The 21,050-nt window shown below is 31.3% G+C and overlaps 1 protein-coding gene, 1 non-coding gene and 1 pseudogene across 3 annotated transcripts; 1 reads left to right on the top strand and 2 right to left on the bottom strand.

The window, feature by feature from the left end:
* Window positions 1-6,194: 6,194 nt before the first annotated feature.
* On the bottom strand, window positions 6,195-9,304 carry LOC145601683 (lysine histidine transporter 1-like). The gene is made up of 7 exons (XM_081657740.1): window positions 8,690-9,304; window positions 7,564-7,947; window positions 7,072-7,465; window positions 6,888-6,993; window positions 6,697-6,788; window positions 6,542-6,610; window positions 6,195-6,440 (listed from the first exon to the last, which is right to left on the bottom strand). The coding sequence occupies exons 1-7, from the start codon at window positions 8,881-8,883 to the stop codon at window positions 6,342-6,344; spliced, it is 1,338 nt and encodes a 445-aa protein (XP_081513866.1). The 5' UTR covers window positions 8,884-9,304; the 3' UTR covers window positions 6,195-6,341.
* A 6,658-nt stretch (window positions 9,305-15,962) lies between these two features.
* Window positions 15,963-16,036, bottom strand: TRNAN-GUU (transfer RNA asparagine (anticodon GUU)). Its single transcript has one exon. It is a non-coding gene; the product is annotated as a tRNA-Asn (tRNA).
* An 80-nt stretch (window positions 16,037-16,116) lies between these two features.
* Window positions 16,117-20,690, top strand: LOC145601662 (pentatricopeptide repeat-containing protein At1g69290 pseudogene; annotated as a pseudogene). Its single transcript, XR_014104427.1, has 2 exons — window positions 16,117-18,361; window positions 20,050-20,690. The product of XR_014104427.1 is annotated as a pentatricopeptide repeat-containing protein At1g69290 pseudogene (transcript).
* The last annotated feature ends 360 nt before the right edge of the window (window positions 20,691-21,050 follow it).

The raw sequence follows: 21,050 nt of genomic DNA on the forward strand, positions 1-21,050 counted from the left end.
CAATCTATATCTTTATGATCAAAGTTTGAACTACGTACTACTTCTATTATATTACTTCTTGTAGTTGGTAAAGTTTTAGCTTATCTAATGCATACTCGTGGTACGTGGATTCACTAAGGTGTTTTTTGTATACGAAAATAGATTATGTTCCTTTAACCTAGCAAACAAGTTATGACTACAATCCTTAATTCCTTATACAATCTATAAATCAATAACATAGTTTGGAAAATGAAAGTGCGCTAATGGGGAGATAGTGACTACTAAACTACTAATGCATGTCAACTTAACTATAATATTCATTAGGGTGTCTCTTAATTAAACTCTTTTTAATAATATTATAATTTACTTAGTATTGATTTAAAGTCAATTGAATTGAAATAATACTGTACATACTGTACCAAATTTCAAACATTCACTTATTTTAGTTAAATTAATAATGTCTTAAACCTTAATACATTGCATTTTTTGCAAACAAATACACTCTAGCTATGTTTGTAAAATCGGCCTTGTTGATATACTAGACAAGCTATGAAAGTAAACTAGCTTTAGCATGGTTTGGATGAAGAATGTTACGATCAAGCTTAACATGCTTAATTGTATTGGTGCAAAGCAAAATGTTCACGTACAATATAAATACAAATAATAATAATAAAGTCGTTTATATAAATAATTAAATATAGCATGAAATAACCCAACTTCTTAACATGTAATTGGAGCGTAAATTCCTTTCTAGATTCAAGATAAGAAGTACTCCATAAATCTAAGTTGTGAACTCTTTATGCCTTCTTTCATTACAAAAATACGAGTAATTCTTTACGCCTCATAAATATATCAAGAATAGTTAATTGTTTAGGGTAATACAAATAGGATATATTGGAAAGCTTTGTAAAGGGAGTACTTTTACATAAGACTCAGTAGGTTATTTAATTTACAACTTTATTGAGTTAATTAGCTAGGCTCATTGCCTCATTTATTTAGATCTCAGATTAAAGAATAAAGATATTTATTATATGGGTAATGATATATGTAGCCCTTAGGGCTATATAGCACGAACGGATCGTATAATTAATGCTAATTTATGTTCAATATTTTCTTTTTACTGTAGCTTCTTATTAGGACTATGTTCATCATTTTCCTTAATTAATTTAATTGGAACTTATCTTAATTGTTACGAGTTGAACTCAAACTATAGCTAGGCTCATTGAGTTAAACTTTTATCCGTTTTGTGTCTAGATTATAAAAGACCTCTCTATATGTTTAATCTTGAAGAAAGTAAAAGACATACATATTCCCGGAGAGGAAGTAATTAGTGGCCAGATTATGACTTCCCAAGTATCAAAAAAAAAATTAGGTGTTAAGTTGCAAATGTGATAGTAATTAATTAGCTGTAGCATTAAAAATACATGCATTGTCACGACCCCATTGAAATTTACCCACACAAACAAAGAACGAAGCATCAACAATTAACCACTTTACCACATTTATCTGATTACTAAGCATCCTCTAATCTTCTACTCCGTGTTATACTGTGCTTGATTTAAGTAAATATATTTAAAACATACGAGTAAAAAATTAAAATAAAAATAAAAACTTGGGTTAGTTGTAATTGATTCTTGTTTATACCATGTCATGTCATGTCAGAATTTGTCAACTAACGTTACGTTAATAGACTTTTTTTTTTGACGGGATTACGTTAATAGACTTAATTAATCCAGAGTAGATACAAAGTACGGACTACAGAGGACTTCATCGTAATAATGACCAAGCGTATAAGTTTTAAGCATACTCTGTCCTTAAGTTACCTTTAAATTGCAAAAACTAAAAACAAATATTACACGTAGGCTTTCTTTTCGTTCTTTTACATGAGACTCGTAGGTTTTTTTTTTTTACAAAAGTATCATATGTTTACCAAAAAATAAAAGGGTAATGCTATATAAGGGCTGTATATAAGCATTAACTATACTTCATTTTTTAGTACTCTGTATTAAGTTGGGAATTTATCGATAATTCACGAGTAAATCGGTGTAATAAATGTTTATTTATTGTCTATTCTTTTCACTTTTTAGCTCCTTATTATTCCAAAAAAAAAAAAAAAAATTATTAAGATTACTTATTACACATTTGAAAAACACTCATAAAATTAATCAAATTTGATTCAAAATCTTAGTGAAAGCAAATGGTCAAATAGATACAAAGAACGTTTACAAATTACTCCCTCCGTCCCTTATTGATACTTTGATAGTCTCTTAGGATCAATTTTAAGTCCCAAAATGATAATGATAGCCTCATTTGCTTTTTTCAAGTATTAATACGAGTACAGTATTTTTTTGATATAAGTGAAAATAAAAACCTCCCGACGGTTTCAACTTCCTAGTGGCTTTGAGTTTAATAATTTGAGTACCAAAGCGTCACATACGTATAATTAAGCGTTGCAAATAGATGTAAATAAGTGTTGCATTGGGAACACACCTTCAACTTTGGTATCCTATCTAATCTACTCTCACAAAGTACCAACCATCTCTATATATAAGTATACTTTCCTTCATTTTCTACCTACTACAATTTGATCATTATATACTACTATACGAGTACACATAACATATTTTAAGAAGCGAAAGATTGAGAGAGATCAAGATGAGTAAAGAAGGTACGGGTAACAAAAGCAGCGATAGAGCGATGGCATCGTCGGAGGAGAATGAAGGTTTAGACTACCTTCAAATAGGTATTGCTGTTTTAGCACTAGGTTGGGGAATTTGTAGTCTTTTTTCGGGTCGAAGAAATGACGACACAAATATGATGAACGCTCCAGGGCAACCTGGTGGTGTTCGTATTTCAAGGGATGCTTTTGAAAAGAACCCTTCTGGTTACTTTCGTGATCTTCGCAAGAATTAGGTTTTGGATCAACTATCCATCATATCATATCAACCAACGTAACCATATGGATGTTCATGTTATCTTGAATCTTTTATTAAATGTATAAACCTATTATGGATCGGAGTAATATTATTATTGTTTGTTAACGTTGTTATGGCTATTTTATCAATGAAATGAACTCTATTATTATCAATGTTGGATATGGTTATAGGCCCATATTTTATAAGCCTGTTATTTTGATGGTTTATTGCGTGCATTATAGAGGCTTTCGGAATAATCAAGCAAGATCATTACTTGAAAGCATTATTGACATTGGAAGTATTAGAATATAATATATGGTTCGTGAATTTTCTAGAACAATATGGATACAAGAATAAAGTAATTTCTTGGAATATTACGACCATTTCTTACAAGATCCATCTATACCTATAAATATAGGTCATGGGCATTCAATCGTTGAACACAACACAAGAAGTCATACCATACACAAACCTTCATATATATTAATTATCTTGCCAATTATCAATTTAATTCAATTATTAATTTCATTTTTAACACCATAAAAGATTCCAGCATGTCAAAAAATAGGGAGAAAATTATTTATGTTTATAATTTAAAAAAATTAAATTGCAAAATACAATGATTTAAAACATAAAACCCTTTTAACTTACTAGATAGTTGTCAATAACATGTATAACAACAAATAAATTAGTTGCAGCAATATTACCCTGTCAAACACGGGATAACCCACAAAAACCACTAGAAATTAACATAATTCCACAATTATATAAGCAATTAAAAACCGTTTTTTAGAATGTTTTTCTGGATTAGTAGGGATGGTTGTTTGAATCTCCAGTACTATGTTGTACCCACAAAAGACAAGTGCAACAATTCCTATTCCACTCCACCATCCAAATATTCTAGCGCTAGTAGAATACCTACTAGCGTAACTTGTGTCTGGTTGTACTCCTTTAACAAGTGAAGCTATTTAAGCAATAGCAGAATAACTAAAAAGATTTTAAACAAAAATTACCTGAAAGACATTATGGCAGCCATCAAAAAAACACTAACAATGGAGTTAAAATTTGGTAGGTTAAAGAAAAAATTCAATAGCCGCATACATTATGGTAAAATATGTAAGCTTGATCGGCGGTCCATTCGGGTGAACAATATTATAGAATTTCATCAGTGAATTACCACCAGGCCAGTAACCAAATAAACGATATCACATCCCACTTGGACCATATATTGTTGTGAAACAATTACCCATAACAGCCCTGTGCAATTTTATTTTATTTTTTTGACAAGGCCTCATGCAATTCGATCATTTTCCATAACGTATATAATGTTATGGCCCGTTTCACTAACAGTATTGTCACACCCAAACCCCTGAAATAAATCTAAATAATTTAATGTGATTATTATTATTATAATCATGCGGACTAAACATAATAATAATTATTAAAATAATATATTTTATTACTATTTGTTAGCTACAAAAAGATTCAAACTAATTTTTAATTATATATTATTTTTGTATATGAATCGAATACTAATGAATGCTCAATATTCATAAATTCCTTTTTTATAAGGGAAATATTTCTAAATTCAATTAAATTTTCTTTATAACTAAAAATTACGCATTAAATTTCTTTCTAGATTCAAGATAAAAAGTACTCCGTTAATCTAAGTTGTGAACTCTCTCTATGTCTTCTTTCATTATACTTAAAAAAAAAAAAAAAAAAAAAAAAAAAAAAAACGCCTCATTAATATATCAAGAATAGTTAATTGTTTAGGGTAATATGAATAGGATATAAACTAATTTCATTACAATTTGAAAGCTTTGTATACGGAAGTACTTTATTTTTATACTCCGTGTCTTCGTATAAGACTCGTAGGTTATTTAATTTACAACTCTATTTAGAGCTAGGCTCATTTTGATCTCAAACTGTAGATACTGGTATTTATTTTAATTTGAACTCATCTTACTTGTTACGAATACTCAAGTTGAGTTGAACTTCAATCCGTTTTGTGTCTAGCTAGATTATAAAAGACCTACTCTATATGTTTAATCTTGAAGAAAGTAAAAGACATACATATTCCCGGAGAGGAATTGAAGTAATTAGTGGCCAGATTACGACTTCCCAAGTATAAAAAAAAAATTAGGTGTTAAGTTGCAATTGTGATAATTAAGTAGCTGTAGCATTGGAAATACATGCATCATTGATTCATTGCCACCACCCCATTGAAATTTACCCACAATTTGAGTACCAAAGCGTCACACACGCATAATGAAGCGTTGCAAATAAATGTAAATACGTGTTGCATTGGAGCACACTTTCAACTTTGGTATCCTATCACATTGTGAGTCACAGTACCAACCATCTCGATCTACTCTATATATATTACGTAGGCCTTGTTTGATTCACCTTAATTTTGCTGAACTGAAATTATTTTTACTGAACTGAACTTATTTTTACTGAACTGAACTTAATTTTACTGAAATTAAATTATTTTTACTGAAATTAAATTATTTTTACTGAAATTAAATTATTTTTACTGATTTTCAATTATAATTCTTGATAACTGAATTTTACTGAATTGAACTTATTTTTACTGAACTGAAATTAATTTTACTAAACTGAACTTATTTTTACTGAACTGAAATTATTTATATAAAATACGAGTATAAGTTAGTAAACACATTTATAGAAGCAAAAAAGATTGTAAGAGATGAGGATGAGTAAGAAAGATAACCAAAGCAGCAAGCAAGATGAAGCGATTGTTTAGAACCTTTTATTAATGTTTAGAACAATTATGGAGTAATATTATTATTGTTGGTTAATGTTATTATTATGGCTATTTTATCAATGAAATGAACTCTCTCTATTACCAAGTTTCACTATAACTAAGGAATTCTTGATCCTCCGTATTATTGTTAGTAAACTTAGGTAAAGTATATACAACTCTGTTTTTTTAAGTACCGTTCTCTTGAGTCTTGCCCTCAAATGTTTTTCGATCATTCTTTTTGAGTTTAATAACAAAAAGTTGACGTTCAAAACATTAATTCAAACAAACTTGAAATTAGATCACTGAACCATCCGCTAATACTTCAAAAGTTCAAAACACTTTGTAAAAACAGCTCGAGCAAACTTCAGAACACCTTCTAAACACAACTCGCTACAAAGTAGCTATTAGGATATGAAATCTAAATAAAAAATTTTATTTGGTAGATATAACAAATTAATTTAAGCCGAGCTACGATGATATAAAAGCTAATTAGGAAGCACTCTATAAAAACATCAATCAAAAAACACCATTAGTATAAAATTTCAAAAGTTAACTACAAATTACAAGTTGTTTATAGATAATAAAAGGTTAAAAATCACACTGCACAACTCATAGTTTTGGTAATCCCCTTGAAAAAAATAATAGGATTAACCGTCCTTTCACCTCGCTCTAATGGATTACGAGAAAAATTTAAATGTTCCACATTGAACAACTATGTCTCTTATCGCTCCGATGGGGGCTAGAATCGTCAACGACACGCCAAAAATGATGAAAGCCTGCAAGAGTAGAAAATCATTAGAGATTTTGAGGGAATAAATAAATAATACAAGTAATAAACTTTAGATGATTATTATGAATATTAAAGGTGTAAAATTACCCAATTAAGAAACCAGGATAGACTGTATTTCTCCGGTTTGCGTATTATAAGCCATATTATGCAAGGTAGCTGCAATTAAGTTAAATAAAATCTATTAATACCAAAATAAAAATCATTTATTGTATTATAAAATACAGTAAAGTTTTTAGACTTACATAAAATGAAGTAGGTGCAAAAGCAATTCCTCCCAACACGCTGAGTAGAGATCCAAAAAAGGGAAATGCTATGCCTATAAACATAGTAATTCCTGCATATAAAATATCATATATATTTTAATAAATATAAATAATAAATATAAATAAGTTGATATAATTAAATACGAAATATAAATCAATAAAATACTTACCAACATAAGTACCACGAGTTATGATTCGAAGCTTCTTACTAGGTTGGAATTTCATTTTCAACACCATAAAAGATTCCAGCATGTCAAAAACTGGAATTGCATAAACCTAACATAATAGAAAATTATTAATATTTATAATCTAAAAAAATTAAATTGCAAAACACAACGAACACTTTTAACTTACTTGATAGCTGCCAATAACATGTATAACAACGAATATATTAGCCGCAGCAATAAGCCAATTGGGTTTTTGGAGGGAGATCATAACATTGTCCTCAACAACCCTACCAAACACGAGATAACCCACGAAAGCCACTGGAAAGTAACATAATCCCACAATTATATAAGCAATTAAAGACCCTTTCCACATGGCTATTTTAGAAGGTTTTTCTGGACTGGTAGGTATAGTTGCTTGAATCTCCAGTACTATGTTGTGCCCAGAAAAGGCAAATGCAACAGTTCCTATTCCACTCAAAAACCCAAATATTTGACTAGCGCTAGTAGTATACCTACTAGCGTAACTTGTGTCTGGTTGTACTCCTTTAATAAGTGAAGCTATCCAAGCAATAGCAGAATAGCTGAAAAAATTTAAACAAAAATATATTGTTTAAAAATTGAATATCATCAAAAAAAAAAAAAATTATTATTTAAAAAAATATATAAAAATAAAAATTACCTGAGAGACATTATGGCAGCCATTAAAGAGACACCAGCAATGGAATTAAAATTTGGTAAGTTGGAGAGAAAAAATTCAATGGCCGCATAAATCATGATAAAATATGTAAGCTTAATAGGCGGTTCATTCGGGTGAACAATGTTATAGAATTTCATCAGTGAACTACCACCCGTAACCATATAAACAATATCACATCCAGCTTGGACCATAAATTGTTGTGGCACAATTATCCATAACCCAAGCTTCTCTCCAAATGCGTACTGCCCTAGTTCATGGTAACGATCGAATCGCTTTCCAGGCACGGCCTCGTGCAATTCAATCATTTGCCATAACGTATATAATGTTATGGCCCATGACACTAACAGTAATGTCACACCCGGACCCCTGAAATAAATAAAAATAATAATTATTATTATAATCATGCGGACTAACAAAAAATAATAATAATAATAATAATTATTATTACTATTTGTGAGCTACAAAAAAATTCACACCAATTTTTAATTATATAATCACTCCGTATTATTTTTGTATATGAGTGGAACTCTTATGTATGCTCAATATTCATATTTGTTAACACAATATTCTTAAAATATTCATTAAGTCAATTAAATTTTCTTTATAAAAAAAATTACGCAAAATCACAAATACATACTTTTATTTAATTGAAAATATTGTCAAAAATAGATATAGTTGATGATGCTACCAAGCAAACATAAACATATAAACATACTCTCATATCTGCCCCAATACAACCAGATGATCCACAACTTCAGATCAAATCGCCTGACAAATTGTTGGATTGAACTAACAATTTAGAACAAAAATGAAATTGGAAAGTAACAAAATTGCCTTATCATGCACTTACGCACTCTCAATTTCTGTTTCGTTAACATAATCTATTCGAACTACTAAATTATTTTACATACATCAAAACATTATTTTATCAATAATATATACCATTTCATGCAATAAATTGTACAAAATTATTAACCTTATATAAATCAATACCATCCATGTCTCATATTGCTTTATTATCATGACATAAATTATACTAGAAGTATTTATATAAGTAAATTTATTTGTTAAATTATCTTAATTTATAAAGGAGTAATTGTGTACGTACCATCCGAGTTGAGACATAGCATATGGTAATCCAAGAATACCAGCGCCAACCATACCGGTGACATTGTGAATGGCAGCATACCACCACTTCCCCTTACGGTCCGCCGTAACAGCGAGCCAACCGTTAAGGCTATCCTCACCCTCATTGTTTTCCTTCTTCACTACCTCAACGTTTTCCTTCATAATTGGATCCATAATGATCAACCGAGTTTCTTTTCAACAAATTAAAACAAAAAGATGACAACTGATTTTCTTTTCAACAAATTACTACTAACGAACGATCAATCTTTCTTTTTGTGCTCTCTAAATTTTAATGAAGAGAATATGATTATGATTATGATTTTTTTGTGGTTTACTTTGTGTTTGGTCGCGTATTTATGCAAAATTTTGAGGGAGAAAATAGTTGTGTCTCCTAACAACCTAAGAATTTGTTTCCTAGCTACTCTAGGACTTTTTAGTGTGTGAGTTGAATTATATTTATAATTATTTTTTTGGATAAATTTTGTTGGTTTTGTAGAGTGTGAATTTATATTTTAAAAGTGTTGCTAAAAAAAGAAATTAGTTAAACCGGAATACTTAGAGTGATTTTAGGAATTTTATCATGCAATTTTGTTAAGTTTGACTTATCAAGTATTGTAAGTCAAAAGATATGAAATCTGTGTGATTTTCTACCTATATTTACGGTTAGTTGGTTATTTTTAAACCACATTCTTTATCCTTCTCTAGGATTTCATCTCTTAATAAAATATGTAATCTGTATTTATTCAATTTTTTATTTAAATTTATTAACTCCTATTATACTATATCTACAGAGTAGTACTTTGATATCATACCTAATTAATTAGTTTGATTGTGATTATTCGTAGTAATTTTAATGTTTAAACAATAGTTATTGATAATCACAATCAATCATATGCTAAGTATTAGTAAACCATAACCCCAATTGATAAGTAAAAAGATAAGTTGATATCATATACTACGTATGATAATATTCATATCATTTAATGATAATCCTAATTGATAAGTAAATTGCTTAATGATAATCCTAATTGATAAGTAAATTGGTAATCGTCATACATAAATGGTAATTTAATTTGATAAAGGAATTGGTGAATGGTATTATAAGCAAATTAAAAATTGAATTGGTGAATGGTATTATAAGCAAATTAAAAATTGAATTGGTGAATGGCGTATTATAAGCAAAGTAATTGATAACTGCAAATCTGATTGTAGATGATCAATTGATCCTAGAGTACATTGCATGATCAAATCATGAATTAATTGTTGAAAATTAAAATTGATTTGCTATCTAATCTTTTCCAAAATTAAATAAATAATTATAATAAATTACATCTTTTACTGGCTTCACGGTTTTATGATGCATATCCATTCATGATTTGTTATCTAATCTTTTCCAAAATAAATAAATAAAAAAATCAAATCTTTTATCTAATATTTTTGGTTTCATGGTTTTACGATGCATTCTATCTAAAGCAATACTTATCTTTTTTATCACTTTTAAGGAAGTATCTTGCTTTTAAAAAAAACTTTTATAGAAATATCTAAATACATCTTATTTATTAAATCTATGTATTTATCTTACCAAACTTTATTATTATTATTATTATTATTATTATTATTATTATTATTATTATTATTATTATTATTATTATTATTATTATTATTATTATTATTATTATATCTCAAAAACAAGTTATACAACCTACTTATCTTATTATTATTATTATTGTTGTTGTTGTTGTTGTTGTTGTTTTTAAAAAACCCGAAGGACACTTAATTTCATTTATTAGGTCCCGTTCTCTTCACCCTAATTTTGCTGAACTGTAATTATTTTACTGAATTGAAATTATTTTTGATGAAATTAAATTATTTTTACGAATTTTCATTAATTTTCCTGAATTGAAATTATTTTTGCTGAACTAAAATTATTTTTACTGAACTGAAATTAATTTTGCTGAACTGAAATTATTTTTACTGATTTTTTATTATAATTCTTCTTTAAGAAAACTGAACTTTACTGAACTAAACTTATTTTTACTGAACTGAAATTATTTTTACTGAACTGAAATTAATTTACTGAATTGAACTTAGGGCCTGTTCATATTTGCTGAATTGAGCTGAACAGAACTGATTAGAGCTGAATTGAAATGAACTGATTGGAGCTAAATTGAACTGAACTGAACTGAACTGATTGGAGCTGAAATGAACTAAAATGAACTGAATTGAGCTGAAATGAATATTTTATAAGAGAAGGAAATTAGGAGCTGAACTGAACTGAACTGAACTGAACTAAACTGAATTGAAATTATTTTTACTTAATATTATTTTTTGAACTGAAATTATTTTTACTGAACTGAAATTATTTTTACTTAAAATTATTTTTTTAAGGTGAAGAGAACAGTGCCTTAGGGCCTGTTCTCATTGACTGAACTCAGCTGAACTGAACTAAACTGAACTGAGCTAGACTGAACTGAACTGAGCAGAACTGAACTAAACTGAAATGAATATTTTATAAGAAAAGGAAATTAGGAGCTGAACTGAATTGAACTGAAATGAATATTTTATAAGAGAAGGAAATTAGGAGCTGAACTGAACTAAACTAAACTGAACTGAAGTGGATTGAGCTGAACTGAACTGCACTTAACTGAACTGAATTTCAACGTTAGAGAATAGGCCCTTAGTGTCATACGTCATCTACAATTAATATTAATACTCATAGTTAACAACAAAGAAAAAAAATTAATAAGAGGCCACATCAATATCTATCTATACTTAGTATTTAAAAAGACAAACCACAATCACCTATATGACACATGTCATCATAATTCACCCATATGCCACATAACACATCCATTAATATTTCCTCTTTATACTCCCTTTTAAAGTAGAAGATAAAATAAAATGTTATTGAATGCTAAAGTCTTTATGCATTCCTAACTTGCAAATTTGAGTAAGAAAATGGAGTGTTCCATTTTCACTATAAAAAAAGTTGTACTCCTTTCTATACCTCTTTTAATGTAAAAGTTAAAATAACAAATTATTTAATGTTAAAATCTTTAAGTATTCCTAACTTGCAAATTATAAGTAAGAAAATTAAGCAAATTATTACAAAAAATCACCGACACATACAACACAAATAAGCAACACATTTCAAGAAAAATAAAATGAGCTACAACCCGTTCGTTGAACGGGCCAAAAGGCTAGTTATTATTAAAACTCAAAGGCAAGATGTTCCAATCCGCCATGTGTCACTTTTTTCCCTTAAATCCGCCACGTGTCACTTTTTTCCCTTAATTAGCCACATCATCAAAATTGCCACATCATCAAACCATATTAAAGTAACAATGTCAATATAAAAAAAATAAAATTACAACCATTAAGAACTCAACCGTCAATATAAGTTATTATAGGAAGATGCATTTACTTGCAACCCCTAAAAAAAGGTAACCCATCAATAATTTTGAGAAGTATCCTAGGTGAAATTGGGTTTCTAATTGTCTTTATTGTGTAATAATTAAAATCATTTAATTGTCTTGATTGTGTAATTAAACCATTTAATAGAAAAAATTGAGATGATTATAAATTAGTTGAGTAAGTAATCGTTATATATATGAAGTTTGTGACTGTAATATTATTTTTGACTCAATAAAGTATTAAAATCATTAAAAGAGTAATTAAAATTGTCAAAACCATTCTTTAAAAAAAAAAAAAAAAATTGTCAAAACCATTGAATTGCCTCATCTTATAACAGTTAAAAAGGGCTAAATTTGTGGCATTGATAGCTGAATTAATATACGTTACATTAGTACTAACTACTAACACTTAACCTTTCAGTATAAAACTAGCCAAATTATGCAGCAAAGGTGTGAAATCGTTGTAAAAGTTTCCATATTTCAGTGATTTTAGTTTGTAGTTATGCGGTCGACTGATCAAGTAAATGTGTTTTACTATGAAAGTATCCATATTTTATTGATTTGTGGCCGTAACTATTGTTGAAAACACCTAAACGTCATTGATCACATTCAGCAAACCAGAATAAAGAAAGGTAATTTCTGTATTGGTTGTTGCCTTCCTACAACTTTTTTAAAAGATACAAGTTGATTGTTGTTATATTTTCATCTTACATTGTTATATTGTCATCTTACATCATGTGATTAGATTTGTATGCCTAATTGCCTATAATACAATGGTAGTAAATTTCAACATAAGTTTAAGTTTTCTGTGTGCCTCATATTTTGATTGATATGGAATTGATAGAATCTTGAGATTTTTACGGGAACAAAATTTTATGATTGATACATGACACTTCATTTTCTATTCTTATATTATGCAAATCAAATTTTAAAAATATAATGAATATATTTCCATTTGGGTGTCTGTTTATTATGAACAAAAAAACCCCAAAAGCACTGATATCGTAATATAAATGTGTACAGGGAAATTGAAAAGCTTATGTAAGGAGAAGATGCAGATGAAGAACAACAACTCCCAGTAGATAACAAAGATGCATAACAAGATGAAAAAAATGAGACATATAGACAGGACTCTATTTACATTTACGAGATTTAATTGTTGCTCTTTGCTATTCAATATATATGCTACTTAAAATTTTAAGAAAATATTTCAAATTCTAGGTAGAAAATTCTAGCAACACAACATCATGGAATGAAATTTTATAGTTATATACAAGAATTGATTCTCTTAACTTTTGTAGTACGGAGTAATAATTTTAAAAAAATCCAAACGCTTGAAATATCACTGTATCTATAATCACCACATCTATAAACCGGGGCATAGCCCGAGTCACTAACTAGTTTCTTTTGAATGAGAACAAAACCCTTTCTTTCAAGGGAGCAAGATATGTTTCACTCAAATGTAGGAACCATCCCCTCCGTCTCTTTATTAATGTCCACTTTCTCTCTATTATGTGAGTAATAAATGATAGAAAGTGGACATTAATAAAGAGACGGAGGGAGTAATTAACAATAAAGAAAAAAGATTTAATAACAGGTTATATTTATTTTGAATGAGAACAAAACCCTTTCTTTCCGCAACTTCTATCATACTCCTGAAGTACCATGTACACGGTACTCCAAGTTTTATAAAACTCATGTTATTTTGATATTAACTTTTCGTTACCTCAAATTATATATATGTTATTTTTAAATACATGTATGTTATTTCGCCCTTTTTCTCATTGATTATCTTCCTCCCGTACTCACTCTCTTTCCTCTCAGCTACTCCAACAAAAACATACACTTTCTCTCTCCTTTCTTCTTTCAATTTTGTGGGTTTTTTAGGAATCAACCTCACTCTCACTCTCTCTCTTCCTCTCACTACTCCAACTCTAAATCAAACACCCTTTCTCTCTCCTCTTTTCTTCTTCTAATTTTCTGGGTTTCTTAGAAATCAATTGATTTGAAGGTAATTTAAGGGTTAAAATGTGTTTATGTCCAAAAATTTAGTATATTTGATTCTCTTTACGATGCCATAAAACTCAACAATATTAATGTTATTTTGATGTAAATTTATTATTATTTCAATTTATATATATGTTATTTTTAAATAAGTACATGTTATTTAATGTAAATTAAAAATAGCATGAGTTGAGGTTGAAGCAATAAATAAGTAAATAAGATAAGGAAAATTTGTAAATTACCACCCAAAAAGAGGTCCAGTTTTGAAATTACCACCCATTAAAAACTTTATTTTAAATAACCACCTATTAAATTAAAAAATCTTTCAGATTACCACCCATTTTGATTTTCCGGTGTAAAATCCGTATGAGGGCCCTACCCTATTTACTTCCCTCCTTTTTTTTCTTCTTTTCTTCGACCTAACTTTCTGACTGTTCCATTAACCACATAACACAGCTTCTCTCTCCAATTTCCTCACTGAATTCATCTAAATTCATCAATTTTTCCCTCTTTCTTCCTTTATTTCTCTGTCAAATCCTCAACCATTCCTATACAATTGATTCAAAACCCTATTTGACACCATTATTCAAGAATGAATCATTCAAATCTTTCTTTCAAAAAAAAAAAAAAAAAAAAAAACACATTTGACACCATTATTCAACCTAATAAACAATCATTCACCAAATTTGGACAACACCAACACCAATTACCAGAAAAATAACATAAACACCCAATTAATTACTTTCACGAAACCTAATTGCAAAATCCCCCAATTTAATTTACCCAGGAACCCTAATTTTTTAAGTTCAGGATTCTTACCTCAAATGCGAATTCAATTGGGTCTGAACTTCAATGGATTACTTCGTCGCACAGTACCAGTTCAAATTTGGGGAACTTTGGAAGAAATTGGGGGAAAAATTTGTTAATTGGAGATTTTTTTTGTTTTGACAAGTAATTGAAGTTGGCGAATATATAAACACAAAAAATCGAGGAGGAACCCAGTCAATTAAGTCAAACTAGCCGTTAATAGCCGTTATGTGGGGCCCTCAAACGGATTTTACACCGGAAAATCAAAATGGGTGGTAATCTGAAAGATTTTTTAATTTAATGGGTGGTTATTTAAAATAAAGTTTTTAATGGGTGGTAATTTCAAAATTGGACCTCTTTTTGGGCGGTAATTTACAAATTTTCCATAAGATAATGTTGTAACAAAATAACACGAAGGAACCATCTAGGGGTGAGCAAACCGGGTACCCGGTCAAAATTTTAGGACCCGGACTTGGAATTGGTTGGAACCGAGTCCTAAAATTCGGAACCGGAATTGGAATTGGTTTAACCGGGTCCTAAATTTTAGGAATTGGAATTGGAACCACTGGGTACCGGTTCCGGTTCCGGGTACCCACTTATGTATGTAATTGTTAAAATATAATACAAATTATAATTCTTATTTTAGTTAGTATCATTATTAGTGTTTAATACTTATATTTATATATGCATTAAGCTATTTGTATTCATGTTAGGTATTAATAATACTTTTTTTATTGTACAAATTAGATACATTTAACATATTTTTATTATTTAAAATTTATTTAGTTTAAGATATATTGGGTAACCGGGTACCCAACCGGTTCCGGGTCCAAAAAGTTGAGAATTGGAATTGGTTATAACCGGGTCCTTAATTTATTACCCGGAATTGGAACCACCGGGTCCAATCTCGGTTCCGGACCCGCCGGTTCCTAACCGGTTCCGGTTCCAATTCCGGGTACCCGGAATTTTTGCTCACCCCTAGAACCATCATTATAACCTTTAAAACCCAACAAAAAAAACATACAAAAACGCTAGAAGGAGGGGTCGAACCTCCGACCTTGTGGTTAACAGCCACACGCTCTAACCAACTGAGCTATTCCAGCAACTTATTACACAATCATCCACTAATTTATTTATACAAAAATCAATATAACACAGCCAAAACCAATGAAAAAACTTCAACAAACAAAAACAAAACAATCAAAAACACACAAAACAAACTTCCCAAAACCACCAAAAACCGGCGGATTATGCGGCGGCTCATCACTTTCTCTCTCCTCCGACCACCGCACTCTACACCCTTCTCCACCACCTCTGAACAAACCCCTTCTCTTTACTCTTTCCTTCAACCCTCTCTCTTCTCCCGTAAACCACTGTCACCGTCACCATCATCTCCGCCGTCACCGTCACCGACAACCCCAACAACCCCTTTAACCTCCGAACACAAAACCACCTTAGAAACCACCCTCCACCATTCTCTCTCCTCCTGCAACACAGATGAAGCTTGGAAATCATTCAAATTACTCACTAACACTTCCTGTTTTCCCAGTAAGTCTCTTACAAATTCACTCATTACCCATTTGTGCTCTCTCTCTGATGTTCATAATCTCAAAAGGGGTTTTGCTTCGGTTGTTTTTTTGATCGAGAAGAATCCCAATTTGTTGGAATTTGATTCTGTGAAAAGGGTTTTGAGTTCTATGGTTGTTGCTAATACTGTTGCTCCTGCTTTTGCTTTGGTTAAATGTATGTTTAAGAACAGGTTTTTTGTGCCTTTTCATGTTTGGGGTTCTTTGTTGGTTGAGATTAGTAGGAAGAATGGGAGTTTTGTTGGTTATTTGGGTGTTTTTCATGAGAATTGTAGGGTTGCTATTGATGAGAAGTTGGATTTTATGATTCCTGATTTGGGTGCTTGTAATGCTGCTTTAGAAGGGTGTTGTTTTGATCTTGAATCGGTGGAGGAGGCCGAGAGGGTTATTGAGTTGATGTCAATTTTAGGGGTTAGGCCCGACGAATTGAGTTTCGGGTTGCTTGGGTATTTGTATGCATTGAAGGGTTTAGAAGGGAAGATTAGTGAGTTAGAGGGTTTGATGGGTGGGTTTGGGTTTACTGACAGAGTGGTGTTTCTGAGTAATTTGATTAGGGGGTATGTTAAGGCAGGGAATGTAGAGTCTGTCTCTAAGACGGTCTTGTGTAGTTTGGAAGGAGGGGATGAAGACGGTTCGAAATTTAGTGAGGAAACTTATTGTGAGGTTGTGAAAGGGTTTCTTAAACATGGGAGTGTTAAGGATTTAGCAGCATTGGTTGTTAGAGCTCAAATGTTGGAACCTGAAAGTGTTGTAGGGGAAAGAACGACGGGTTTTGGCATTGTTAATGCTTGTATTTTACTTGGGATGTTGGATAAGGCACATAGTATATTGGATGAGATGAAAGCTCAAGGAGCTGCTGTTGGACTTGGTGTGTATTTGTCAATACTAAAAGCTTATTGCAAAGAGCATCGGACAGCTGAGGCTGCACAAATGGTAGCAGAGATTAATTGTTCTGGTTTGCACTTGGATGTTAGTTGTTATGATTCTTTAATAGAAGCGGCGATGTCAAGCCAGGATTTCCAGTCTGCCTTTTCTTTATTTAGGGACATGAGGGATGCAAGACTATCGGAGTTGAAAGGGAGTTATCTTACCATAATGACTGGCTTGACAGAAAATAACCGGCCTGAATTGATGGCAGCATTCTTGGATGAGGTAGTTGAGGACCCTCGCATTGAAGTGGGAACACATGACTGGAATTCTATTATACATGCCTTTTGTAAGGCTGGTCGGATCGAAGATGCTAGTCGAACATTTAGGAGAATGGCCTTTCTTCATTTTAGACCTAATGGACAGACTTATTTGTCATTGATTAATGGTTATGTAGCTGCAGGGAAATTCTTCAATGTTTTGATGCTTTGGAATGAGGTTAAAAGGCGAGCTTCGACTGATGACTCTGTAGGCTTTAAGTTAGATCACAGCTTGATTGATGCTTTCCTCTATGCCCTGGTTAAAGGAGGTTTTTTTGATGCTGTGATGCAAGTAGTGGAATTATCTCGTGAATCAAAGATTTTCGTAGATAAGTGGAGATACAAACAAGCATTCATGGAGAACCACAAGAAATTGAAGGTATCAAAAATGAGAAGAAAGAACTTCAAGAAAATGGAGGCCCTAATTGCTTTTAAAAATTGGGCTGGCTTGAGTACATGAAGCTTTTAGATGTTCCATGCCTACTTTCAGTCAAAGCATTGAGCTTTATCAAATTGGCTGATGGTGGCTCGTTGTCAACCCCCTTGCAAGGGCAGAAGAATGCATTAAGGAAAGGACACTCTATTACCCCTCAGAATCTTAACTTTTTCTCTGCTGCTCTTTCAAAATCTCATGAGGCATACACAACTCTATTAGGTAATTTTGTAGTCCCTACAGTCATCTCATGTCTTAATTATGTTAATTCTTATCTCCATTATAAAATGTGTGCAGATATTATGGGGTATTTCTACTCCATAGTAAATGCCTCTTTAAGTTTGTATTTTGTTTTAACTCCTCTAAAGATTTTTGGTCATAGAACATAGATTCAGTTTTGTTAGAAACTAGCTGAGGCTGCAAATTTAGTCACATTAGTTAGCTTGACAGTCCATGCTTGTGGCAGTTTGTTTGATGAAATATGACAGCCATTGCACATTATGTAGCTTGACAATTCACTATGTGTTTTCAACTTTTCATGCTTGTTGTTTGACAACTTTTGCTGTAATCTAAACTAATGGTTATATTATTGGAATGAATTTGTGGATCTGTTTGCTACATGCCAGGTTTTTCAGCTACATTCTTGGATAAAATCAGTTTCACAAAGAAATTGTTTGACTTTAAAAAAAGAAGATTGATCAAATTTCAGTGTTTATGTTGGTGACTGTAATGCTTCGCTTCTATAGGTAGTTGGATTAAGTTTTGGATTTGGCAAAAATGGCACAGGGCACATCAGGTTCATTGCCTTTTGGTCCTACTCATAACTCTGGGCGTGCTAAGCCTGTCTGTAGATGTTCATGGGTGAAGAAACTTTTTCTTCTTGGTTTTATCTTTTGTAAGTATGCTGGATAGTAGCTTTTCAAATCTTCACTTGGGAATTGATGTAAGAATTGTGGGATTTGGATGGTAATTTTGTCAGATAATGATGAAAGTGTTGTAGAACAGATCCATCGATGATAGTTGCCGTGATTTTTTAGCCTTAAACTTGAGGAATGATTATTATGCATACTTGCATAGTACCATTAGATTGATGATTTTTTCATTCTAGGATTATCTGAAGCAATGATCTTGAATTTGGTTGAATATTGAAAATCTGAGCTTAGAAGCTGTGAAACTTCCCAACTTTTTGTGATCAGGGTGTCAGGGTTGATATGTATGATGAACAGATGAAGTAATTTGCTCTGTAGCTCTTCTAAGCTGTTCGTATCCGCATAATGATTATTTTGGTTCTAGGTGAATATGTTATCGTTAATTTTACTTGAATCCAATGCATTGAAATGCTTGATTACAGTATAAGTCTACTTTTTGAACAGCCTGAATTCCGCTGACATACTGTAAGCAGGTGAGATTGGCTGAATTAGTTGTTAAGCTCATAGTGGTCATGTTCAGTACTTCAGTGTGATTTTTCCCGTCTCTAAGCTATACTCTAATTTCCTAAATGTTCTGTGGATCTCTGAAAGAAGACCATAGCTTTATTTCTGATTCTGAGTTCATGTCTTGTGCTCTGGCTTTGCTTTACATCTCTCAGTAATCGAACACTAGCAGACAGATTTTTTGAGCAGTTAGGGCATGTATATATTCTGCTAAATCCACAATATATTATGAGCATCTGTAGCATTATAATCATTGTGCTTCTGAATATTTCTGAAGTTAAGAAGATAGTGGTTAAAGTTTGTTGAAGTCATGAGTATTTCTGCTGTTATTGTTGACAACATCAGAATAATAATTGATCGGGAATACCTGTTTCATGTGAAAAGTTAGCCATGATCTGTCTATGCTCTGCTGCTGCTAAGCTAAATGGCATTTTAGATTGTTTAGCTCATATCCTTCTTTTTTAATTTGTTTTGCAGGTACTTATCAATCTTTCTCTCAAAGCTGAGGTTTCTGCCACTAAGGGCAATGTGCCTGTAGGCCTTTCCATCATTATTTGGAATACCGAACACATCAAGGGTAGAGTTTGTATATATGTACTTGAAGATTATACAGGCTTATTAGGGCCTTAGGGGCTATATTATTTGTAGAACCCCCTTCCCTAATTAAATTTTTACGAAGTATTATCTTCCGGTTACTTGTTAATCTTACTTATTGCTAGTATGGCTAATATCGCCCTCCCTATCCTACCATACCCCAGGGCCCTGGGTAGCCAGGCTGCCCTTCATGTTTTGCTATTGTAAGGTAACACTCTTATTTGGCATAATAAATGTTGCAATGCTCAAGGTTTTATTCAGTGTTTGTGTAAATAGTGTTGCAATGCTAATGGTTTTATTAAGTACTTGGTGGAACATTAATCTCGTGATTGATTGTGCTGCCCTTTAAACTGATGCTTATATATGGAGAAAGGTGGTAATATTACTCAATTTCTCATATACTACGGCATTTGAGTTATTACGGTACTTAATACTTAAATTTGATACTAACTGTTTTGTTTTGGAGGATATCACGAGTATAAAATCCATTAAAAAAAATAAAAAAAAAAAAAAAAAAAAATAAATTTTAGATACACATCTCTAGTTTTTTACGACACTAGACGATAAACCTCAAGTTGCTAAGCTTAAGTTGCTTTGATCCGCCACTTTGGCCAATATAAGTGTTTGAAGTTTGGCATAAAATCTTCTTAATAATCTATTTATGGCCAACTATCACTTTGCCAAAGGCCTACAATAGAGTAGTAATAAGTCTAATAACAAGTTCAGCTCAAACTTGAGCATACTTTAGTTTAAACTCTCAAGATCAACATAATTCAAAACTTGAATTCAGCTCATAAATGTAACGGAACAATTTTTTTTTTTTTTTTTTTTTGGTGCAAGAGAGGGGCAAGGCCCCTTCGGAACAAATTATTCTTCTACTTCAA

Source organism: Chenopodium album, chromosome 21 (genome assembly GCF_948465745.1).
Source record: "Chenopodium album chromosome 21, dcCheAlbu1.1, whole genome shotgun sequence".
NCBI classification, from domain to species: Eukaryota; Viridiplantae; Streptophyta; class Magnoliopsida; order Caryophyllales; family Amaranthaceae; genus Chenopodium; species Chenopodium album.

Coding starts and splice junctions, on each gene's coding strand:
- LOC145601683 (XM_081657740.1), bottom strand. CDS start 8,883: ATGGATCCAATTATGAAGGAAAACGTTGAGGTAGTGAAGAAGGAAAAC. Junction 6,994..7,071: donor ATGTTATTGGCAGCTATCAA/GTAAGTTAAAAG, acceptor CTATTATGTTAG/GTTTATGCAATTCCAGTTTT. Junction 6,789..6,887: donor AACTCGTGGTACTTATGTTG/GTAAGTATTTTA, acceptor TTTTATATGCAG/GAATTACTATGTTTATAGGC.